The 26357-nt window shown below is 33.0% G+C and overlaps 1 protein-coding gene across 4 annotated transcripts in view; it reads left to right on the top strand.

The window, feature by feature from the left end:
* The window catches only part of LOC132951769 (octopamine receptor Oamb), a 156350-nt gene extending 142215 nt beyond the window's left edge, over nt 1-14135 (top strand). For all 4 annotated transcript variants that reach the window (XM_061023709.1, XM_061023706.1, XM_061023707.1 and 1 more), the window contains one exon: nt 10537-14135. In XM_061023709.1, coding sequence (XP_060879692.1) covers nt 10537-12414 — 1878 coding nt within the window. In that variant the 3' untranslated portion in view covers nt 12415-14135. The remainder of the gene's footprint in view (nt 1-10536) is intronic.
* Nucleotides 14136-26357: the final 12222 nt, after the last annotated feature.

The raw sequence follows: 26357 nt of genomic DNA, 5'->3' as shown, positions 1-26357 counted from the left end.
TTTCGCGCGGTACGTGTAGGTTAGGATGATTCGGAAATTTTTTTCGTCACCCTCCCAACACGCTGTGCAGGGCGCGTAAATATCAGACGGTCACAATGTATATTATCGTGCGCCAGTGATAATACAAAGTACCTATAACGTTACGACCAAACACTTGTTATTATAATATATCATATTTAAAAAAAAATTGTTCATATTATGTTATATAACTCTCTATCACCACAACAAGCATGTGCTTAAAGAGTGGTAGATATTTTATTGTTTTAAAAAATATTTTAAAAATTAAAAAAAAAACAGAGTTCAGGGACTTGACGCGCGTTATCGACGTCCCGGGAAGAACGATGATTATTTTTCCCCGCCTGTTATCGCGGTTCGAGACGCGCGTTAAACACGACGATTTCGTACTTTTAAAACACAGGTGGGAGCACTTGATATCTGCAACATTATGTGCATCTACAGGTACGTAAAATGTGAAAAAATTTTAAAAAAATCCATCGCTATTTTCCCGAAAGAATCTACAGCGCCATTGATACAACCGTAATATTATAAATATTATTTATGTACCTTCTACGGATTAATTATTGCGATATAGGTATTCTGCTCTCAGCAAACTTCGCGAAAATGTCGGGAAAACATTGCGCCACGTTGGTTTCTTTAGAAACAAATAAAAAAAACAATTTGAAAAGAGTCAAATCATCGGTATTTATTATTTATATTATTCGACTGAAACGTATATCATAATATACCATTTAACGGACGTCATTTCGTGTTCTATATTGTTTTATAGTCGTATGATATATTTATTTATTAAACTTTACCCTCCCGACAACTATAATATTATGATTAATATTGTAAACGTTTACTCAAACATATTATTATAGTATAGTACAGCACGAGTATCCGTAAAGTTTGGAAACCCTAAATTTGTATTGGGATCATAATATTATATGATAATATACAACGATTAAAGATAACAATAACCGTTAAGACTTATAGTAGTAGTATACATTCAATTAATCTTTAATGGCTGCATATGTGTGATCTCCACAACAAATTGAGAGTTTCAAAACTTATACTGGAGAATACACACGTTATGCACACACACACACATACACACATTATAATATAATATATGTATCATCATTGTACATAATAAATTACCTTAATAAGTAACTGTGTTCCATAAACTTATATTCAACTACGAACTAAATAACACTGAACATATTTTATAATTTACAAAATATATCGTTTAAATCTCTTAAACTTGTTACGATTGAAACTCGACAAGTGGCATTTATATGAACGCGAAATTATTGGACTGCGACACTTGAGAGTTGTGCGTAATTCAAAAAATAAAACATATTTTATTGTAATGGGTATTTTTTTTACCAATTAAAACGCAAAAATGAAGAAAAAACAGTAAATATATCTAACCAAAATGAATTCAAAATTAACTCGTTACAATTTAAAATGTTTATTATTAATATTTTTATTTTTATTGTTTTTTTTTTTTATTATTATTATTACGTAGTTGAATTTATATTTTAGTAAATAAGTATAAATAATAAGCCTTATTGTTCGTATTTTGGTATACAAAATCGATGAGCATTGAGATTAGATAACAACTAATATTTGTATGTACAACAAGCATGAATGTCCTAAAAGTGACTTTTATCATGCGTATTATGATAAAAGAAAAATCACATCTTATAAATTTTTTCAACAATGATTTAATATTCGTTATTTATTTTACGTGGCATATTATCATTGCACAAGCGTATTTTAAACGGTGGATAGAGATTTCAGGTACTGCAATAGTCGTTTTATATTATAATATACATTCGGATAGTTTTGAAGTTCTATACATATAGGTATTATAAAAGAAAATTCGTTCTAAAGTTTCAACCAAAAATACTTGCATTATAATATATAATAGAATTCGAATAGAGTTTTCCCTAAACATTCTTAGTTAAATTATATTATAATATTTTATCTAGATAGGTATGAAGGAGAAAATAGGTGAGAAATATTTTTCACGATTCTATTCAATAACCAATTTTTTATATATTAGAATGAGTTTGAATTGCTATGGTAAATTATAATTTTTAAAATATTTATTTTATTTATAGAACTTTGCTATAACAAATTTAACTAATCAAATTTTTATCTTATGATTATAATATAATATCATTAATCGATTTAAATTATATTAAATTACGGTTTTCTTTATAATTGTTGTTGTTAAACAAAAACATTGCTGGCCAATTCCGTTTAATTATAAATTTTATCTTACAATGCAATGTTAGAACTTCAAATACATTAAGCATTAAACTAATTATGTATTGTATTTAATTTTTAAAACGTGATACCCCTCCTTAATATTACCATAAACAAAACACCAAGCTAAGTGTCACTAATGGGTGGCATCTTATTCAAGAAATCCATGTTTTTTCAACCTTATCCTATATGCTTATAGTACAAAATTGTATAGATATATTTATATATTTATATATTGTGCGTATAGGTATGCGTTTGTAAAATAAAAAAAAAAAAAAAACCATGATACAAATTTTATTTATTATTGCTCGTTTAATAAGTAACAATATTTTTTGTATATTTGTATTAACTTTGTTACGTATCAATTTAAAAATGTATTGAACTAGGTAGTTGAACAGTATCCAATACAACTACGGTACTTCGTCTAGTTTGTTATGAACTTAAATATAATAATAATTTTAATATCATTCTATATAAAAAGAATAAGTATTTGTTAACGTTAATACATCGGATGCAATTTTTCTATTTTTTAATATAAAATTATAAAAGTCGAATAAGCGTTTTAGTTGTACCACGAGAAAAAAATTGTTTCAAAATGAATACTCTTCAGCTGAAGACTATTAATGTGATTATAGTGAAAAATAAATAAACTGCCGTATTTGCAATTTTCCTGAAGTTATAAACTCCTGACTTTTATTTTTCCACGTACTATTTATTAGTTTGTTAGAGATTATTTATTACATTTAATCATCACTAAATTATTATGGCAGTTATTTTAATCTGTATACAAACTAAAAAACTCGAAGAGTACGAATATAACATACATTATATACTATTATATAAACAAATTTAAATTACAGTCGACAACTAGTAACTTAATCTTTATCTGTTATAGATTCTATGTACCTATTAAGATATATTTTTTTTGTTTTATTTTCAAGTTAAGTAGTGAAGTGGCGTATATTCCACTATAACTCAATCTTGATTTATGATGTTTTCCATCGTTTAAAATATCTATCTATCCTTGTTAATCGATCCTGTGAAGTTGTGTTTCGTAAATAATATTCTTAACAAGTTTGAGGTTTGCGATGATGTCACAGGAGTTCTGAATAGTCATAAATATACAAATTGTAAAAATATAGGAAATTAACGTTACTAGATCGTTCCTCTAGAGTTCAGATGTATAATACTAAAATATATCGAATATTCATTTGTTATATTTAACCAAATTTTAAATTAAGAAATAATAAATGTCTCGAGGAAAAATGTTATGAGTAAAATCAGAGCTTGAAACGGATTTACGCTTAATGGTAGAATCATAAAATGTTTTGAATATTGATTATATTCTGAAACTGAGTTACAGTAGTTGTATTTATGGTACATACTACATATACTAATAAATATATTGTGGGTATGCCTACTAATGTCATTATACAAGTATTAGAAATGATTTTTATCATGCTATCTGTAATACAATAAACTCATTTTCAGTTACCGTTAACCAACAATCGACTATCGAGATCATCAAAGGACTTGTGCTTACAAATCACGCTACTGATTTTAGAGAAACATAAATTATCCTCGCCGAATTTTACATAATATAGGTAGGTAGGTATCTACTTTATTATAATATAGCATTTTCCGAAGATATTAAATACCTAAATCACTGACTTTTCTCAAAGTTTCCAATTTCTGACTTGCCATATTTTCTTACTACAGTTGTCACGTCATTGTTCGAATCCCGTAGCCGCGAGCTATTGTTGTCTGCAATGTTTGGCTAAACATAGTCGGTTTAAGAAATCAAAATAACAAACGAACGGTTTTTCAACAATGTTGTAAACAAGAACGGTGTTAGTAGTGCATTATCTACTATTTTGTGTTGAGAAAATTCACAGCACGTAAGCGAACGTTAAAATTTAAAAATTTAAAACGTCTTTTGAAAAAAATAATATTTTGTCCATTGATACCTACGTCATGTTGTCATAAAGTTCAGGGCGGCGGCCCGGTGGTGAAGTTGACGGCCAGTTCTATGCAGCCGTTATGGCCGAAAGTCCTAGACTCGCCGGCGCCATATCGCGTCATCCTCGCCTTCCACGATAGCTTTTCGGTGACTTTTTTTTCGTTGTTCGATCAACCGAGTGCTGCAGTCGCCTCCGTGCACGTATATACATTTGTATCGTTCCCGGACCGCTTTTTCGCGTGTAGGTGTGGCGTGACGGCGTCGGCGTCGGGCGAATCGCGCGAGCTGAGCTGTCTGCCCGCAAAGTTTCCAAACGGGAAATTGACTGATCACCGACAAATGACGTCTATCGAATATATACAATGATAATAATAACAATAATAATATAACTATATGGCTAAACGGAAAAGTTTTGTTATTCTATATCTGTCAAAGCGTTTGACCTTTTATGTTCCGCGTCGAACCAGCCGCTGCGCACTGCCACCGAGCGGGCGGGCGGGCGGTTGGCAGTCGACTGGCGAACGTTCGTTTTTATATTATTATATATTATGCACGGAGGTTACAAAAGCTTTCTGATTCGTTGGACGTTTTTCTATTCGCGAGATATAAACGAAAACGCCGTCGATGAACGTGACAAGCCGGCGTAGCGATAATTGCAACAGTGGAATTACTCTGTCGACGAGCGCTCGAGGGTCGGCTAGGATGTATTTTGAAGAAAAAAAGCCGCGTCTCGTTGTCACTGCGGCACAATACCTGCAGGGAAGGATTTATGAGGGGGGGAGACGTGGTGATTACCCCCCCCCTTGGGATTTAAAAAAAAAATTGTTTTAACTATGATTAGTTAATTTCACAATGTAGATAATATACGGTGTAGAAATTCTGATTTCACTAATTATAACACATCGAGCATAATCATACTAAAAATTAAATATTCCAAAACATAACTTGGGAAGCAAGCTACATTCGTTCTTAAGTTTTTAAATCCATAACTGCATTTATGCCAAACTTAAAGTTTTATACTTTTGGATTTAAAACGCGATATTTTTGTGTACATACTCAGAAAAGTCAGATTTATAAAGTGTAACTAAGATTATTAATTAATTAATCATATTAATTAAAATAATTGTTAGTCAATGTTTGTTCAGAGAATTTAAACTGAACTTCGATTCTCATATGAACTCTTATAAGTTAATTATTAATTAATATAGAAATACAATTTTCACTGTACTTTATATATCACTCAAAAATATTCCTACTCACCATCCCTTTAAACAAACTTCAGATCCACCCCTGCGTGAAGATACTTTTGTCTTGTGTTTATATTTATACATATACTGTATATAAGTTTTTATTAGTATAATATATTATATAGCTAGGATATGCACGATTATGTATCAAGACGTACACAAAAGATCTACGAGACAGTCTGGCGACGGTTGTTGCTCAGTGGTTATTCTATCATTATTACACAATGTTATACCGCAGGAAAATGAAATAAAATAGCCTAGAAAAAGATTAACTATACGAAAATTCTGTAATAGATAATTTATTCGGTGAATACATAATACATGTATATATAACGGGCTTTGCCCGTTTGAATTAACAAAATAAATAAATACAAACGAAATTCTAAGATAACATCAGGTGCTACAATAATATTTGATACAAATGTATAGTAATATTATATTATGCAATTTTATTTTTTAAGCGATTATGCGCTTATAAATTTATAGATGTATCATACGTTATCAGATCTACAAATAACCACGGGGAGAAAAATATTAACGTCGAATAAGATATACAAATATCATGTCGACGACTTTGACATAATATTTATTATAATATTATTATATTTGATACACGTAGTCACACTGAATAACACAAGACAATAATATATTATAATAGGCACCTGTTAACCATGAGATGTACATCACTCTATAAAAAAAGCATACAGAAAATATTATATATATTATATCATATGAGCAAATAAGACCAAATTCGTGTTGGAATTAGACGCAATTTGTATCTATCGGCACCGGCTGTATCCGATATATGCTACACTTCCTCCCCCCCTCGATATGCTCCACCCCTTCACCGATACGCTATACCACCCCACGATTTTCTGCACAACCCCTCTCCTTCCACCACCCGCGACACGAGTGTACATAACATCAACCGTGTACTGGGGGCTTTATCCTGTGGAATATTCCACTCCCGTTTGTATCACTTTTTATCGACGATTCATGTCTACTTGTATTATACAGGGCGTATCTTATGCCATTGTACGCGGGGGTTTTTTAACGATTATGGATCAATGGCATAGAATTTCGTTAAAACGAAAAAAGACGTGTTTCTTTATATTTAACAGGCAAAGTTTTTATAAAAATTTCAAAATGTTTAAGCGCGCAGGTGTACCAATAGCAAATTCAACTTTATTAGGTGGCTAAGGTAATGGTATTTGATTCTTGTTATAATAATATTGGAAATCTGTAATTAACTCAGATTAAAAGTATGCCTAAGTTAGGTACAAACCTATATTGAGATTGACTGTTTATCTAAATATCTTGCAAATAGTTTATCACTATAGTTAATCACTATTATTAAATAATTCTTAAAGAATTTCAACTTCTAAATTCATATTTTGCATGCGATACTTACCAATATAGGGAACTTAAGGTTCAAATTTCAAGTTATAAAAGTTAGTTTTAAGAAAAAATCATTTAGCTCTTGTTAATTAACCCTATATCAATATTATTTCAATTAAAAGTATATTAATGCATATTTTACTAAACTTTAGAGGACCATAGTTAATAAACTAGCGAACCAAAATATTAATGATTTGACTGTCAACATTTTCAGAAAAAAAATCTTTACCAGAATCCATTAAAAAATATAGTAGTTACCATTTAAAAAAATAAAGTTGATTTTGCTATTGGTATACCTACGTGTTTAAAAATTTTGAAATTGTTATGAAAACTTTGCCCGTTAAAAATAAAGAAACACGTCTTTTTTCGTTTTAACGAAATTCTATGTCATCGATCTATAGTTGTTAAAAAAAACCCCCGCGTACAATGACATAAAATACACCCTGTATATAAGCGCGTAAACTAAAAATATTAACGTCGAATAAAATATGAAAATATCGTGTCGAAGACTATTATATAATATATTGTATTTGACACACGTCACACTGAATAACACCAGACAATAATATATAATAGGCACCTGCTATAGCCCATAACCTATAACGATGAGATGTCCATCACTATAAAAAAAAAAAGCATACAATATCTGCAAATAAAACCAAATTTGTATCGGAATTAGACGCAATTTGTATCTATCGGCACCAGCTATAGCCGATATATGCTGCACTTCCTCCCCCCCCCCACGATATGCTCCAACCCTCCACCAATAAGCTGCACCACCCCTCGATTTTCTGCACCGCCACCCCCTCCCCCCCTTGTGTCACGTGTACATAAACATAACATCAGTCGTGTACTCGTGTACCGGGGGCTTTATCCTGTGGAATATTATCCACTCCCGTTTGAATCACTTTTTGTCGACGATTCACATCCACTTGTATACTATATAAGCGCGTGAACTATATTATTATATCGCATTACATAAGGTCAATTATTATTATTATTAATTGATAATATTGTATTGATTTCGTACACGTTTCAAATACTACTCGAGCGATCCCACAAACGATTCACGGCGCGGCGCTCGTACCACGTGCATGGCGTATTATTACACGAAGGGCAAAAATTTCACTTAACGAAAATTTACCGTCATTATACACACGTTGTAGGTGCACGTGACAACATTACAACGTAACGGCAACGACAACGGTTCGAGTTTTTCGTGTTTGTATTTATTGTTTTTACTCGCACACAAGCTATAAAGTGATGAAACGGAATAGTGTGATATTTTATTACAATGATACGAAAACGAATTTCACTCATCGACAAGAAAATTCATGCCGCCCCGTCCTGAAAAGTGTATACAGGAACTCGTGAACTGCCACGTGAAGGTGTCCATCGTAATAACCTAACCCGACCTGACCTGACCCACGTAATTGTTTTTTTTTTTTTATCGATATTTTATAATAATTAATCAGGCGCCACGCCAAGATCAACATTTCGACTTGAAAATTGTTTGATAACATATATATATATATATTATTATTTTAATTATTATTGTGTAACAATTAGTAACCACAAAACAAAAAAACAAACTGTTGTAACCACACACACGACGAGGTAATATAGTTTATGTGTTCTGGGTTACAAGGTGTCTTTATCCCTAAGTGTTTTAAATTTCGACTTTGAGACTGTTTTTAATATTAATGATTATTAATCGTTGCGATGTTATAAAATATTATTTTAAAATCATCGGTCATCATCAGCCAGTGACTAGGCTAAGCTAATCAGTTGGTCGGCGTGGTGAATAGGCAATTTTGGCACATCAGAGTATAGATATAAATATTATTATTATTCCGAATACTATTATAATATGCCACGCCGTATAGTAAGTTGTTGTTGGCGAACGAATAAAATTGTTAAGATATCTTATTCGACGACGGCGACTAGAACCACTGCTTGTCAACTTGTCTGCGAAGACAGTCGCACACGACTTACGAACGTATTGCGAACGGCGGAAAATTCGTCCATGTCAAATATTGCGCGATAACGGAACGGCCGTTTTAATTATAACACGGTTAAGTTGTCACGATGAAACCATTGACCTGTTATATATAAAATAGATTCGTTCGGTTGTTATATAAGAAGGTATTGTATTGGAGGAAAACGAGATTTCGACGTTGGACTGATTGCAATAAAAATAATTGACCCGATAAGACGGTAATCCCATAATTCCCATTCTGTTGGTTTTATTATCTATGCCGAGATAGAATAGCACATAATATAATAATAAAGAGTTTTATTCAGTAAAATAATAATATTATGAATGGTTATTACGTTTTTTCTTTTTTTTACGTGAGCACTCGGACGAGGGAACGATAAAATATAATAATAATATGTCAAGTCGCGAACAAAAAAATTACTAGCCGCAGAGACCCGCTGCTGCAGATATTATCAGTGACGGACCTAAGTTTCGGGGTGCAACTACACTAGTGTTGGAAGTCCATAAAATATTATTGCTGTTTATAAGATTTAAAAATTAACGGTTTCGTTAGTTGTATCATTTTTTTTTTGGTATCTGATAAAAGTGAAGATGGATTTTAAAAATTGGAAATTTGAATTTAAAGGGCTCATATGTGTCAAATCTTGTCATAAGACGTAGTCATGAAATTTAGTCTATAAGAGTTTAAGATAAACGGGTGCTGGTAATTTCTTGAAAATGTTTCATCGAAATTTATTAAATAATCATAGTCTGAGTATACCCTTAACAAATTTGACGACGACATCACTGATTATGCGCAATAACAGCTACTAGAGATACTGCCGAATATAATTTTATTATTTCTACAAACGCATGCCTATAATACTGTCTACGAAAACATTATAATCGTACAAATCGTCGCCGGTGGAAAAATATGTGTGTCGTCGTTATAAAACGGTAAAAATAATATTATTATGCTTTGCTGCGTTAAAATATTTTCGTGTATACGTCATCGTCGTATACATACATAGTATTATTGCATTACACTCGTTGACTTGGTCCTATGATCGGATACATTATTCGCATGTGCGTTCCGTCAAAACGGAAGGGGAGGTGTGAACTGCAGGGCACGAGGAGGGGAGGAGGTGATTTCTGTAGGGACGAAAAAAACGCATTGAAAACACACTCTTTTTGTTTCGGCACTTATTGTGCAGATGTGTCCCGACAACGAGCGATACATAATATTACTGTACACAGACATACTGTGCGAGCACACGCTAACAGAACACACTTTGAAACGATAATACCGAGGGCCAGAGTGTTAATTTACTAGTGTCAAAGCTCGGCGAACTTTTTTAATTATAAACGTTGGAAATAATATTATTTTAAGTCATAAAAATTTAAAAAGTTGGTAATTAATTCTAAAGATTCTTATATTATTTTCATAACAATTTCCCTAATCTAATAAAATTAAATCCGCTACCATCGTACTATAATATTTATTACGAATTTCAGTAGCGTTGGGGGAGGGGAGAGAAATAGTTGTCTCTCCAGGGCCAACTTCCGGTATTGTCATATTTTCAAAGTGTATTTGGTACTAATCACAATAATATGTAATCATAATAATACTAATAATAAATCATAACTGACCACGCGTGTGTGATGTTACGTTTCAGGTGTGGCTGTTTGGCGATTACCTTTGCTCCGTGTGGCTGGCCGTGGACGTGTGGATGTGCACGGCCAGCATCCTGAACCTGTGCGCCATATCGCTGGACAGGTACCTGGCCGTCACCCGGCCGGTGCAGTACCCGAGCCTGATGACCAGCTTCCGGGCCAAGGTTCTGGTGGTGATCGTGTGGGTGCTGAGCTTCGTCATATGCCTACCGCCGCTGGTCGGCTGGCGGGACACCCACATACCGCCCGAGGCGTCCACGGTGCTGATCCGGAACGAGCTGTACCGGAACGGCACCGGCGGCCGGCCGCAGCAGGAAGAGCTGCCGCCGTCGTGCCCGTGGATCTGCGAGCTGCCCAACAACAAGTGGTACGTCGTGTACTCGGCGCTGGGCTCGTTCTACATACCGATGTTCGTCATGCTGTTCTTCTACTGGCGCATCTACAAGGCGGCCGTGCATACCACCCGGGCCATCAACCAGGGGTTCCGGACGATGCGCAGCCGCCGGACGTTCGGCAACCGGTTCGACGAGCAGCGACTCACGTTGCGCATACACCGGGGCCGCGGCTCGTCGCTCAAGCACGCGGCCACCGCGTCACCGTCGTCCGCTGCCGTCACCGCGGCCAACGGCCCGGGCGGTGGGTCGCCGGACGTGAACCGGCCGCCGAACAGCCGGCGGCCGTCGGTCCGGCGCAGCAACCACGAGCGGATCAAGATCAGCGTCAGCTACCCGAGCTCTGACTGCATAAGCGCAGCGGCCGCGGCCGCGGCCGTGGCCACCGTAACTACGGCCACCACCTCGGTGGACGCCAACGGCAACTCGCCGCCCGAGACGCTTAGCCAAAAGTCGCGGAGTTCGTTCTCGTCCACGACGTCGCCGACCAGCTCCAGTCCACTTTACGCCGTCCACTACACGGCGGCCGAGACGTACCATCACCAGCGGGCCGCCACCGTCCGGTCAGTGGCCGACACGTCCGTTTGTCAGCTGCGTGTGGCCGGTGGCAGCCGGAAGGAACACCGCCGGTGCAGTGCTGGCGACACGGCCTCGCCGCACTCGCGTCTCCTGTTGACGTCGTCGCCGGGCGGAGACCATCACCACCATCACCAGCACGGCGGCGGCGGGGGAACAGCGGTCGGGCGACCCGCGTCCTGTTCCGTCACATCAGTCAAAGACCAACTGTCGCCGTCACCGTCGTACGACGAGTCCACTGGTGGCGGTGGTGGCGGTGGTGGTGGCAGTAGTGGTGGGGCAGGCGCGAGCGGGGGAAGCGACGTCGGGCTTGGGCGCGGCGGCCTCGGGTCCTCGAACAGCAAGTCCAAGTTCGCGTCGAAGATGATGGGCGGCGGCAAGCGGAACATCAAGGCCCAGGTGAAGCGGTTCCGGATGGAGACCAAGGCGGCCAAGACGCTGGGCATAATCGTCGGCGGTTTCATCGTGTGCTGGCTGCCTTTCTTCACCATGTACCTGGTACGGGCTTTCTGCCCCACGTGCATACAACCCACCCTGTTCTCCGTCATGTTCTGGCTGGGCTACTGCAACAGCGCCATCAACCCGATGATCTACGCGCTATTCAGCAAGGACTTCCGGTTCGCGTTCAAGCGGATCATATGCCGGTGGTGCTGTTGGGCGTCCGCCAGCGATTCAACGGCCGGCCTGGGCGGCGGCGGACTCACCGTCGCCGACTACGGCCGCCGCAAGGGGTCGGATGGTTCCCAACTGGGCGCCGGCGGCCACGGCGGCGCGTCGCCCCGGAACAGGTACATCGTGACGAGTTCAGGTGCCGGGGCCACGGGTTCCGACGAGTGCAGCACGCGCAGCATGCGTCTGCTCCAGTACTCGGACAGCGAACCGCTCAACGAACCGTGTTCGGACGACAGGTGATGGCCACTGCGCGAGCGACCACTGCGCCGCTGTAATGATGTTACTATAAAAATATATTATAATACGCAGGTACGACTCCTGTTCGGTGCGACGATTGTTTTCGCATTATTAATTATTATTATAACTCTTAAACGAAATAATATATTATATACAAATACACTAATATAAGTTTATAATAATTATTATAAATATTATTATAAATATTATTATTATTATTATTATTATATACGATAAAATATTATTATGTGTTTCCGTTACCCACTCATTATTATTATTATTATTATTATTATTATTATTAATATTAATATTATACGCATTGTGTAATTACAAATTATTATTATTATTATTATTATTATTATGTTTACCGACATGAATAATATTGTGTTTTATCCTTTTATAATACGTTACGTGTAAACCGTTACAATATTATGTTTTTTAGTCTCGTCGTGTAACGTCTTAGGACGAACGAATATTATTGCAAACACGAGTTCTGTTGCTTTGTCGTTTACCGACCGATCGTCCTCATAACGATATTATTATTTATACAACACACAAGACATCGATTCACTCCGTTTATATAACAATAACAATATTGTAGCACATGATAATATGATAATAGAGTTGGTGGAATTATTTTAAAACATTTTTTATTTCATTTTTCGACGACGACGACGACATGTGTGTCGACGCCCTCGTTAAAAAAAAAAAATCGAAATAACGGTCTACGAGAGTGGCACTTTTGAAGAGTATAATTATTATGGTTATATATCTACATAATATAATACGCGGGGTGGTTTCGAGCACGCCAACCATCCCCTTTTTTCTTTAATAACGTAGTTAATCAAAATCTGTTTTTTTTTTTAATTTATAAATACACTGGAGGACACCATCGTTTCGGAGAAAAAAGGGTGGTTCTTTTTCCGCCGCCGTAAATTATGCGCAGACGATTTTTCCGAAAACGTTGACGTCAACATTCGAACGAGTAGTTTTCGAGTTGTTTAACTATTCGAGTGCACCATAACGATAATAGGTACACGATAAGAAAGATGGGAGCTACGGTGATTTGAACATTTTAGTTGGGCAATATTAATCTACCGACACTGGCGACACTGATCATATTCGTAAACTTGGTCCTGGTATAATAATCAACACTAGATCCAATTTTATATCCAATTTATGTTTTCGTATAACCGTTTCAAGGACGATTATCTTCGGTATAAACATTTCGATTCAACTGAAAAACTACTCGTTGGAATTTAACCGCGTAAATCGACATTTGAAAAAATAAAATGATCCACTAAACAATTTACACTGAAAGTGAAAGGAATCAATAGAAAAACAGAAGTTTGTATGGCCACAGGACACACCTCCACAATAGGACAAAAATATTCTTGGGGGACGAGGTGGCCGAGCGGTCTAACGCGTCGACTGCGGCGCTGGCAGTCGCGGGTTCGACTCCCGGCCACTGGGCGGCATTTTTCTTCGGGCAAGTCACGGTGTCCGGAGAACAAGTGCCGCCATCCCCCACCCGGGCATGGCAGATACCTACGGGTGCCCAAATTGAAAATTCTGCCAAAACCCAACACACACGTGTTCCCCCCTACTACTACCAACAATACAATACACCTAACCAAAACCATACACCAAAAAGACCATACAGCTAATGGCCATAGTTGCCGGGCTTACGATCAAAAAAAAAAAAAAAAAAAAAAAAAAAATATTCTTCAGGAATATTAAAAATGGTCTTCGATTTTTCTGTTGCATTTAATAATTTGAAAAATCGAAATTGTAATTATAACTAAACATGAAACGAAAAACGGGGACGAGCGCGCATGGCGAATCACCCTGTGTATAATATATAATTTTTTTTTATCCGGCCATTTGGATAATAAAAAAATATTCAAAATCGCCGCAAACCGCGCAAATATAGGTCATATTCTCGTAGGCCGTTTTATTTATGTCCACTTACTCAATTGGATCGGGTCCGTGTAATTTATCGCCGCTCGAGTTTCACGTAAAACTAGCGAAACTCAAAAACAAACACAAACCGTACACCGCCCCATATATTTTGGACGATATTTTAAAACAAGACACGCATACCACCTGCAGCACACTCCTCGGTGGATTGTAATAATTGTCGACAGCTGATCCGGCGATTCCTAAACAAAACGATTTTTTTTTACCCGCCGTCGTGTAAAATTGCGTTTTACTATAAAAGTATACTTACCTACAAGAATGTTTTTATTTTTTTTTAACATTTATTAGATTATATACAATCTGTAATATAATATTTACAATGGGTATATGTGCTGAATTTATTTACATGGATTTTGAATGCGGGAGGTGAGTAGCTGCCCAGCAGTAACACTCGACGTGATTTTACAATAATATAATATATTTTAACGACATTAATCATACGCACTTCCATAATGATTGCAAACCGAATCGGTTGTTGAACGCATTTTATTTAGCAGCACTTGGAAATAAACGAAAACATAATATTATGCGCTTTTTCGCGAATGGTAAAAATGTTGCTGAACTCGGTGAAACGGGTTTGATTTAAATGGGAAGAGAATAAAAAAAATCTAACCCGTTCAGCGACAGGCTCGGGAGAGTGAATTGTGTAGGACGATATCACTGTAGTAGAATATCACTGAACAATATTAATATCAGCAATATTGTACCTACACAAAATATAGAACAATACGCATAATACGCAATGTTCGAAAAGTAAAATAATCAAATCAAGCCAAAGGTTAAATAGTTTAATTTATACTCAAATCGACTTAAACGGATGTCGTCGTAATAAGATGTACAAACGGAATAAATAACTGTGAGCGGAACGAAATTTCGTCCAAAACTTACTGGAAATTGAATAATAAATCGTATAATTTCACTATTATTTAACGACTTAAATTATTTAATTTATGCAGAAAGTTAAATTTTTGTGTCTCTATCGAGCTCGCGACGAGTAAACATAATAATGTTTGTTGGAAAATTATCGCGTCGTCCTAAAACCCACCCTAGCTCTAAGAGAATAAAAAAATGTCAGGTATTTATAAAGTATATATGCGAATAACACAATTTATAATATGTACCTAACGATATATTTGATATAATAAATCAAATAAAACACATTGAGACGATTTTTGTCAATTATCCATAAAACACATGTACCTAATCAAATAAAAAACAAATTGGTATAGTTGTACCTACAAGTGTTTTAATTTGTTTCAATAATAAAAATTATCTATCTATGTGTATAAAAATGAATTGCTGTTCGTTAGTCTCGCCAAAACCCGAGAACGGCCGGACCGATTTGAATGAATTTTTTTTTGTATGCGTTTCGGTGACGCCCCGGATGGTTTAGATTCTCAAACCATCCCCCTAGATCATCCGACCATGGGATGTGCTCAAACCGGGACATTTTTGTTTATAAATGGTTGCCATGGGTTCTAAAGCTATTACAATAATAATATTATTGGTTGCCGTGAAATCAGCGTATTCATTCAATGCGTTTAATTATTTTTGTACGCAGTGTTTTGATATTGTATGCATCGGTGGTTAATCCACCGTAGGCGGAATTAAGTAAAAACGACGAGACATCCGTTTAGAATATTATTCGTCGTTTTTCTATCGGAAGTTTTCTCGACTCAACAATGGCCGGTACCTATGTGATTTGATATTCAAATTTCAAATTTTTCGTATTTTTCACTATACGACTCTAGCGCAATCGATTTTGATCCTTCCGTCGGACCATCGAGTCGTAGAATAATATGAATTTTCCACAACGATCGACCGGACACCGATACTTACCAACATTAATTTTATCTATTTTCCGTCGTCTTCTTCTTGTTTTTTATTTTTTTTTCCAATACGTTTTATTGGTCTTCTTGTTTTTTACTCGTATTGTCTTTCACGCGTATATCCATACAGTCTCGACGGTTTTCGATGTACTTTTATAAAACGCTTTTAACAATATTTTTTTGGAAATAGTGAATGGATATCTAAAGTTAATTTACCATTGACAAGTATGATAATATGATAATATAAAACTCGAAATACTGGAACGACATAGGGTCAAACCCTGAAGATTTATGAATTCTAATGAGACATTTATTTTTTTGAAACGGCTATTGAATGTATCACTCGCGTTCAGAACGATCACAATATAAAAAAAAATCTTTTATCGATTTCGTGTTTTGAGTTGAACTGCTTGCAATATTTATTTTGCTTAAATGAATGTGCCTTGCGACAGTACGTGGTCAATACAGCCTGTGTGTCAGTACGACCAACAGGACGTGTAAAGATCCATAAAATACGTAGTGCCTACACGAAACCAACTTTCGGTAAGTTTTTTAAGTTTGAACATCCTCTTCAAATGTGATAACGGTTCTATATAATCATCATCAATGTTGACGAGTTCAAATACTGCGGACCATCCTATACTTAGTACGCAGAACTAACCAGGATGCATTTGGTGCTGAAAACGGTAAGTGTGTAAACATTGAAAATAAAGAGAAAATCTTTACATCACGTTATTCACATTTTATTAAAAAAAAAAAAAAAACACTCAAGTATCCAAAAGAAGTTATTTTAATGTACCATTTACCATTTACCTATGATATTATAATATTATAACACTCGAAATAATGGAACTACGTAGGACCCAACCCATGAATTCTAATGTGACATTAATTTTTTTAAACGGCTATTGAATGTATCGCTCGCGGTCAGAACGATCATAAGATAAAAAATTAAACTTTTATCGATTTCGTGTTTTGAGTTAAACTATTTGCAATATTTATTTTGCTTGGGTCAATGTCCCTTTTTGAAGGACAACATTACGTGGTCAGTTGTACAGCCTGTATGGCAGTACGTCCTGTATGGACGTGTTCAATACGTAGTGCCTACATAAAACCTACTTTCGGTAAGTTTTTTAAGTTTGAACATTCTCTTCATAATGTGATAATGGTTCCTATAATTATCATCAATATTAATGAGTTCAAATACTGCGGACCATCCTATACTTAGCACGCAGAACTAACGAGGATGCATTTGGTGCTGAAAACGGTAAGTGTGTAAACATTGAAAATAAAGAGAAAATCTTTACATCACGTTATTCGTTATTTATTTAAAAAAAAACACTTAAGGATCTAAAAAAGTTATTTATATGTTTAAACTATATATATATATAATATATTGTAAAATCATGGTCAATAAATCTTTTATTTTGTTGAAATCCAAGTGTGTACCTACAATCTATTGAAATATTAGTTAGAATTTTAGTTAATATTACTAAGCAGTACGACTTAAAATTATTTGAATTTAATTTATTTAAATTATGTGCTAGCATCAAGTCAATGTATCATTCAATTTACATTTTCAATAACACCGATTATAACATAGTTAAATAAGTGTTATAAGATATATTTATTTATTAAAATAAATATAAATATATTTTATTTTATAACACTTGTTTAACTATGTTGTAATCGGTGTTATTAAAAATGTAAATATAATGATACATTGACTTGATGCTAGCACATAATTTAAATAATTTTAAGTTGTACTGCTTAGTAATATTAACTAAAATGCTAACTAATATCTCAATAGATTGTAGGTACACACTTGGATTTCAACGAAATAAAAGATGTATTGACCATGATTTTACAATATATATATACATAGTTTGAACATTTAAATATTTAAATGATGTGCTAGCATCAAGTCAATGTATCATTCAATTTACATTTTTAATAACACCGATTACAACATAGTTAAACAAGTTTTATAAAATAAAATATATTTATATTAGATTTATATTTATTTTAATAAATAAATATATCTTATAACACTTATTTAACTATGTTATAATCGGTGTTATTGGAAATGTTAATTGAATGATACATTGACTTGATGCTAGCACATAATTTAAATTAATTTAATTTAATAATTTTAAGTCGTACTGCTAAGTAATATTAACTAAAATGCTAACTAATATTTCAATAGATTGTACGTACACACTTGGATTTCGACAAAATAAAAGATGTATTAACGATGATTTTACAATAGGTATAATTTTATATTACATAAATTATTATTTACACAAAATAGATAAAATAAAAATATAAAATAAATCTAGTATAATATAATTTATTGATAATATTATATTATGTGATCATAAATATTTAATAAGCTAGTTTTTATGTAATCCGCGAAGGTAAGTATTTAATAATACCTACATAATTGTATGCATGTATAAGTAATATTTAATGTAACCTTAAGTCATCGAACAAGAAACGTTTTTAAAACTAAAGATATTTTATAGTGTAAATTTTACGAAAATCAACAAATAATAATTAAAAAATAACAAATCAACATCTCATACAAATCTATAGTTTCAAAACAATTTCAAAGGATAACCTTGGATTTATGAAATTAAAATTTACAGTCATAAATTATGTACTTTATATTTGTCAATTATAACGAAAAGCATAAAGGAATAAAAATACATTTCGCTCGATACTAATAATGAACAAACTTTCCATGTAAACATAACATAGTTGTGTGCATGTATCTTTTTAAATGTACACCACGAGTGCATGTTTATTCGAAACGACCATAAAACTTTATGATACTACAATTAAAAGATATATTAATTGGCTCTTGGAGATTAGTTTTTGACATGTAAGTTAGTTAACTAGCGATAGTTAAATAGCAAACGACACAGTAGAATCGTTTTCGGGGCCACTCTCGATTTTTGGCAATTTTCCCTCTAGACGATTACCGTTGTGTCGTTTATTGTTCCGTCTGGTGAACGCCAAAACGCCAACAATCCGGCGCCGTTGCAAAGTACATAACAACTGTGCCAAAACTGATAACTTTTTCACTACGATTTTGCCGGCTTATTTGGTAACAATTCACCTTATCCCGTGCCACCTTTACAACAATTCCAAAATGTCCTCAACTCAACAACGTCACGAACGTCCGAAGGGCGTTTAATCCATTGCCCATTAAACATTTCAAAAGTACCCCCATATAAAATATCATAGAGATTCTATAAATCAACGGACATAATAATAATGTGTAAAACATAAAATATACAATAAAATGTCTCATGAATTTATTTTTAATAACCAATAAACAAAAAATAAAAAAAAATATCTCAAATTCAAAAGTAGAAACCATAAAGTTTACCTACATTTAAGGTTTTCAAATTTTAATAAAGTTCTAAATGTATATTACTGTGTTATCCTTAATACGCATTAAAATCTTAATAACAATAAAACTATTCGTTCAAATTTCGAATTGAGTATAATGTCAACATCAAAACAAAAAAATATATTCACTAAATAATTTACAGTAGGTAGGTAAAATTAAAGCGGGTGGTTCTCATCTCATCAAGAAAAATTTGTATCGACGCAGGGCATTCCTGAAAATTCCAAGAATTTGAAGATATCGTGTCTTTAAGTTATGTTCAAAAATTCGAAAAATCATAATTTGAATAAATTCGTTATTAAATAATAAGTGCTAAAATTAGTTTTAAAAAAAAAGGTGGTGAGTATGCTTGGCGATTCACCTTGTATAGATATACAATACACAGCACCTATGTCTGTTTAAAAAAAAAAAAAAAAAACATTTACAGCACCTTGCCAACCACGATTGATCAATACAAGTAAATGGAGAGATACTTTTAAGTCTTAACACTTATGTTATAGACAAATAGTTTTTGCTATTTATGATATTTGTATACAATTGATTCAATGGAAATGATGAAAACGGTAAACACAAAAAGTAGCCCGCGAGTTGTGGACCGCAGCCACCTAACGATTAATGAGCAGAATTCAGACAATTTATGGCAAACACACGGGGTGGGAGTGGGGGAGGGGAGGATCAGCTGGCCCACAGTTTTTTTTCACAATATTATGTGGCCCTTGGCTATTAATAGATACAATTAGTTAAATTTGTTTATATTTCAACACATGTGCACCACAATAGTAATAATTTAAAAATTCTACATGCGACTTTAGAATGTTTATAACAGAGTTATTTACCTTCCATAGTATCAAAGAATCTTATTAGTCATTTCTTATTATAGAAAAATAATATTGTAAATATTACAAAACAATACATTTTAGGTACCTTCCTATAATGATGTTCAGTTTTAAAATGTTCAAAACTAGATTAATAATAAATATAATTAAAAACTCTAATAATCGAAATTTTAACAATAGTGGATTCAAAGGTAAAAATAGGGATGAACATGCTTAAAAATTCACCTTGTATACGGGTTGGAAAAATCTGAAAAGGATCGTCTGTCAAATTATATGCGTACCCATTCGTAACCTTATTAATAAGGTCATTTTTATTTTTTTACTAAAAATTAAATTTTTTTTTTTAACTATACCTAATTGAACAAGCTTTTTAATTACGGTGGTGCCAAATTTATAAAAATCGTGTGATACGTAATTTTAGGTTTACATTTTCTACCATCTCATTTACGGCCCCAATGGAATCACCACTTCCAATCACTTTCAATTTTTAAATAAAAAAAATTGATAAGAATAACAATAACCTCCATAGAGGTACTCGTATGAAAAAAACGTAAAAGCGAAACATTGAACTACCTATTCTCATCTTAATTCTTAGTTAGATATAACTCACTTGATAAACTCACTGATTGGTTGCAAAAGTCTACCCTAAAAGTGTGTACAGCAAATTACGTGTAGACGTTTAGTTATTAAAATAATATAATATAGTTAATTGCATAACAATACTAATATTATACAGAACTATAATATTAATATATTCAACATTTTATTATTATGTTTATTACACTCGTTGTGTCGAGCGTCTTTGACGTTCACCCAAAATGTTTTTACACTAGAACGGAAAAAAATAATTTAGCCCCAAGTCGCCTGACATCAACAATGGATATATAGGTAGTAAATCCCATCGCCATGGCCCGTAATAGTAGCAACAGTGAACATCTAGTCCTTAAAACGTCACCACGGCTGTCGGTAAATGGATAAAATAAACGAAATTGCACGTCATATTATTATTGTATAAAATCTACTAAAAAAAATACAATAACAGCGACATTATGGGGGAAAGTTTGAAAAACTAATAAACGAAATTGAAATTCTTACGTAATCTCAAACACTAAATATTATGTCACAATTTCTGTATTTTTTTTGTATTTTTATAAAATAAATTTATATTAACGTTCAGTTTGATACTAGGAATAGTATTTATAAGCGTCACACCGAATATCGAAGTTCGTTCTGTTAAGAATTATGATTTTTCATTATTGATGTTATGAATTATGTTTTAAAATAAATTAAATTCAAATGTACAGAATAAAAGTTAATCTTACGAATGTATAGTGTTCAACATTTAGTATATTATAAAAACAACGTTGATCAATTAATACGTTGAAATTTATGTTTTCGTTTAAATGAGCTTTTATAATTTGCACGGAATATGACCCCATGAAATAACAAGAAATTACACTAAGCATCACAGACGCACAGCCAACTTCAAAGTCGTCCAAAATCCAAATATTACATGAATGCTCTTACTTAGGGTTATGCTCTTACTTTATAAGGTACCTGCCGGCTAGGTACTAATATTATTTACGTATAAGTCGATAACAAATTGTTACAATCATTGCTCAAGAAAAGATATAATGGAACGATAACAGATCAAATGTTAATGCGTTATATACCATTGGTATTTAAACATGTGTAATAATTTTGTGAACAATTAGTTACACAATATAAATATAATATGTATAAGTCTGTAAAATATTGTAAACAAAATATTGATAACCCCATTCGATAAAATATATTAACTGCTGTTTGTTAGCTTCTACGTTATTATTCCGAGTCGCGCTAAAATAAAAAAAAAAATATTATTCTTACAAAGATATGTTTTATTTTTACATGGCCACAATGTCCACTATAATTTAGAATGAGATAATTTCGTATCATTGATTGGAAAATTAGTTATTTATTTTGTTTATTATTTGCATTAATATTAGGGAATATAAACGTAAGGAAAATGAACCATCAACTTGCTTTAAAATAAGTAGTGAATTGTATACCGACCGTGGTTTTATAAAAATAAAAGTAGTTTTGACATTTTGTCAATAATAAAATAAATATCCATTTTTATTAGCAATACTCAATATTATTAATTTTTAACAATCTAATATTATAATTGAAAATGTATTATGCATAATAATTGTACGCATGCGTATTATACGTAACACATTAATACTAAACAAAACAAATATCATATTAATTTAAACCATAGGTTTTTCTTACGTCATATTCATCTGCTCTAATAAAACTTCAATGCGCATGTTGAGAGTGTTTCCAATCAAAAACTTTCTAAGAGTTTGAATATAATACAAATGAATGTATTCTACTTATTTTGTACATCCACAAGTTCGTACACAAGTTGACCAAAACTACACGAAAGATCTTTGTACATATTTGCCATTTGGGATGCATTACTGAATACTCAACAGTGTCGGCGTTTAAGGTCTTTATACAGACAACTTAGTACTACAGTCTACAATCATGTAACGGCTTGGCAATTAGTAACAACTAATATTTCCCTTCAGGGTATTGGCAGTGAGCAAATAATCAACAGAGAATGCGAAAAGTGGTGATCTCAAATGTTTAGTTTCTACAACGTAAATAATTTCAAACCCAAGTTATTTTACAACAAACTCTAATTTGGCCTAATGTGGTGAAATACTTTTCTCGATGGTTTCATGTACCAAAAATAACTTATTCGAGCCCTAACATCCGTCGAATACTCTAATAATTATAGCTTGATTATCATTGAGTTCGTAACAACTATAATAGTATTATTGTTGAATAATAAAAATCGGGAAAAAAATATTTTAAATTTGTGTAATGGAACTGTGGTAATATTTTAAGTTCAAGGTATATCATAATTAGTTCTATGCTGTTATACCGACAAGAAAATACCACTTATACAATTGATTTATTGATCGTTTCCAAAATAATTACATCAAAAAAGTTTTATCCAAATAATATTATAATATGCTATACCTATTATTATAGTAGTCTTATGTTAGATTGGCCTACCTGTTTGATTTGATTAATTTATTGTAATTATTACAACCTAATAGTCTCACAGTTTAAATACAATTAATTAACTAAATAAGTATGTACGTTTTCAAACAGATTGTTTAGTTATCCTGCATGGCAATACTGTTACGGTTTTACACGGCAAACTTTAAATCCCCGAAGCACCTCCCTCAAAATTCGAACTTGGGACCGAAACCCAATAGTTCTACAAAGCTCGCCGATACGAATTTGGTGTAACTTTCAAAAACATCGCAATAAATAAATGTTTATTTCTATACAAAGACGAGTCATTCTTATAACTATTTATTATTATAAATAATACCTACCTACTTAATTTTATCTTTTTTAAATATAAATTTAAAAACCCAAATAAATTATATTTTATTTCAAGTAAATAAAATTTTCCCATATAGTGCATACTTAAAAAAAATTGTTTAATTACATTCCACATAAACTTTTCAATCACATAATATCTTGTTTAGTCATTTAAAACTGTTTAGTAAAACCAACTAGGCACCTCCTCAAAATGTACTGTTATATTTGTAAAATTTTATAACGAAATAAATAACCATCGCAAGCTGGGGATTTTTTTAGCTCGATGAATTTTTTAAATCATGAAATGTAATATACAAATACAATTGTACTAAAATATTAATACAAATATTAGGTAAGTATTATTATGTAACTCTGAGTGATGACTGATACCCTATCTGCTATCGTAATTTGAGTTATATATTTTGTTGGTAAAATAAGAGATTCAATACAAATCGGATATCATAATGTTATTGTTTTTATTAGTACTTAGCACTCTAGAACAATGAAAACAATATGTACGTAATCTCAACATAACCTTAGACACGTCATGTTCAGAATTAAAAATTTTCATGTTTTATAATTTATTATTGGATGAGCAACGCGGTCAGCTTACAATTAAAAAACTAACTTAACCCAAGACATTTCATTCGTACACAGTGCATGCTGATAGGTACCGTCGTTTGTTATTTTAATTTTAATAACAATAAATATAAGAATAACAATTATGAGGGTAGTAAATACAACGTAGATCTCATTTGAAATGTTGAGTATCATTTAATAACATGAATTGTGTATATTAAATTTAAATATAACGCTTAAATATGTGATTTATAGACAGTATCAACTATCAGTTAATTTTAAAACAAAAAAAATATCTACCACCTTTAAGCACGTGCTTGTGCTGGTGGTAGAGAGTATAATATAACATAACATGAACAATTTCATAAAATTATAAATAAGAAAAGCGGACTGGAATTGAATCAATCCATACAATTAGAATACCTATAACTATTTCAAATCACAACAGTCAAATAATATAATTCCTTATTATTTATTCGAGTATTGAAAATAACCAAATCGGAATTTTTTTTCACTCCTATAGTTATACGATTCCCGTCCGTACAGAATAATATGTCCCTTTTTATATTTACTGGCATTAAGCTGTAGTTTTTTTGGACCTAAATAATCTATATGAATTTAATGTACGCATACAAATGATTAGTGAAACTCTCAATTTATTTTCACATTATATAACATTAAATGAATAAGGTTTTTATTTTTTCTAAGAAGAAGATGGGTTATGGTCACTTATAGTTGATATTGATACGTAACTGGAACAATGAAAAATAGAACTAAAAGGTAAAATACAAGGTGCATCGAGATTTGCATTATTGTGTTTATTAGATATTAAGTATTCCGTTTTAAAAAGTTTTACAATAATTTATAAAATTTACGATTTTATATTACACTTTTAAAAATTGCTTATTTAAGGTAGGTATCTAAATAACACCGCTTATTATTATACTTTGATTCGAAAACGCTTAAGATATTATTCCTTAAAAATCACTTGTCCCTAGATAAATCGGCAAATAAATATAAAATATTCAGTAAAAAAAACCAATTGTACATCCATTATGAGTTATGGCTTTTACAATGTTCGTAACCCAGGTTACCAATGTGACTGCTTGAAGTGGAATAGAACCTACGATACATTATTAAATGCATCAATTAAAATTATTTTTAACAATTTGTTTGATTAATATATTATTCCGGGACATCATTTTGTTACCTACCATAATTATCATTTATCAATATTATAATTGATTATACTTTATACTATGTACATATTTTATAAAAGAAATTATTTTTTTACATGAAATAACTTAATATTATTTTATTTCATTAAATGTTAAACACGGTAAATCGTTTAAAATTCCAATACGACAAGAACGCATTTTAAAATAATTTTTATTTCTAATATTTTCTTTCACCGGAATGCATTTTTTTTTTTTACCGAATAATTTATTTTATATAATTTATTTATTCATAGTAAGCTATAAGTCAAGTAAACACAGGTGATTTATATCTAGAAAAATACACAAATGGGTATAATATCTTTATTTTTAATATCAAAATACAAATATGAATAAAGTTGTAGAATATTAAATATCAGAAAGTATATTATATACTATTATGATCACCTGTTAGAATTGTTACCCCTGCAGGCATACTTTCACATTTGAAACTAGCCCAACACACCTGCCGTGTTGAGCCGAACTGAAGGTATTTCACTATCTATATTGCAAAGGTACATATTATATTTGTATAGTACATTTACACAATAATACGACATGTATACTAATTAACTGATTTAACTAGTGGCTCTCTATCTAAATATATATTAGAAGAAACATCAACATTTGATTAAATTACAGATCTAAATTCTCCAAGATGGATGTTGTCCAATTATTTGAAAAACAATATTATTTAAGAAAAATA

This window comes from Metopolophium dirhodum, chromosome 9 (assembly GCF_019925205.1).
Source record: "Metopolophium dirhodum isolate CAU chromosome 9, ASM1992520v1, whole genome shotgun sequence".
Taxonomy (NCBI): Eukaryota; Metazoa; Arthropoda; class Insecta; order Hemiptera; family Aphididae; genus Metopolophium; species Metopolophium dirhodum.
The sequence above is the reverse complement of the archived record's forward strand: the minus strand, read 5'-3'. Positions and strand labels throughout refer to the sequence as shown.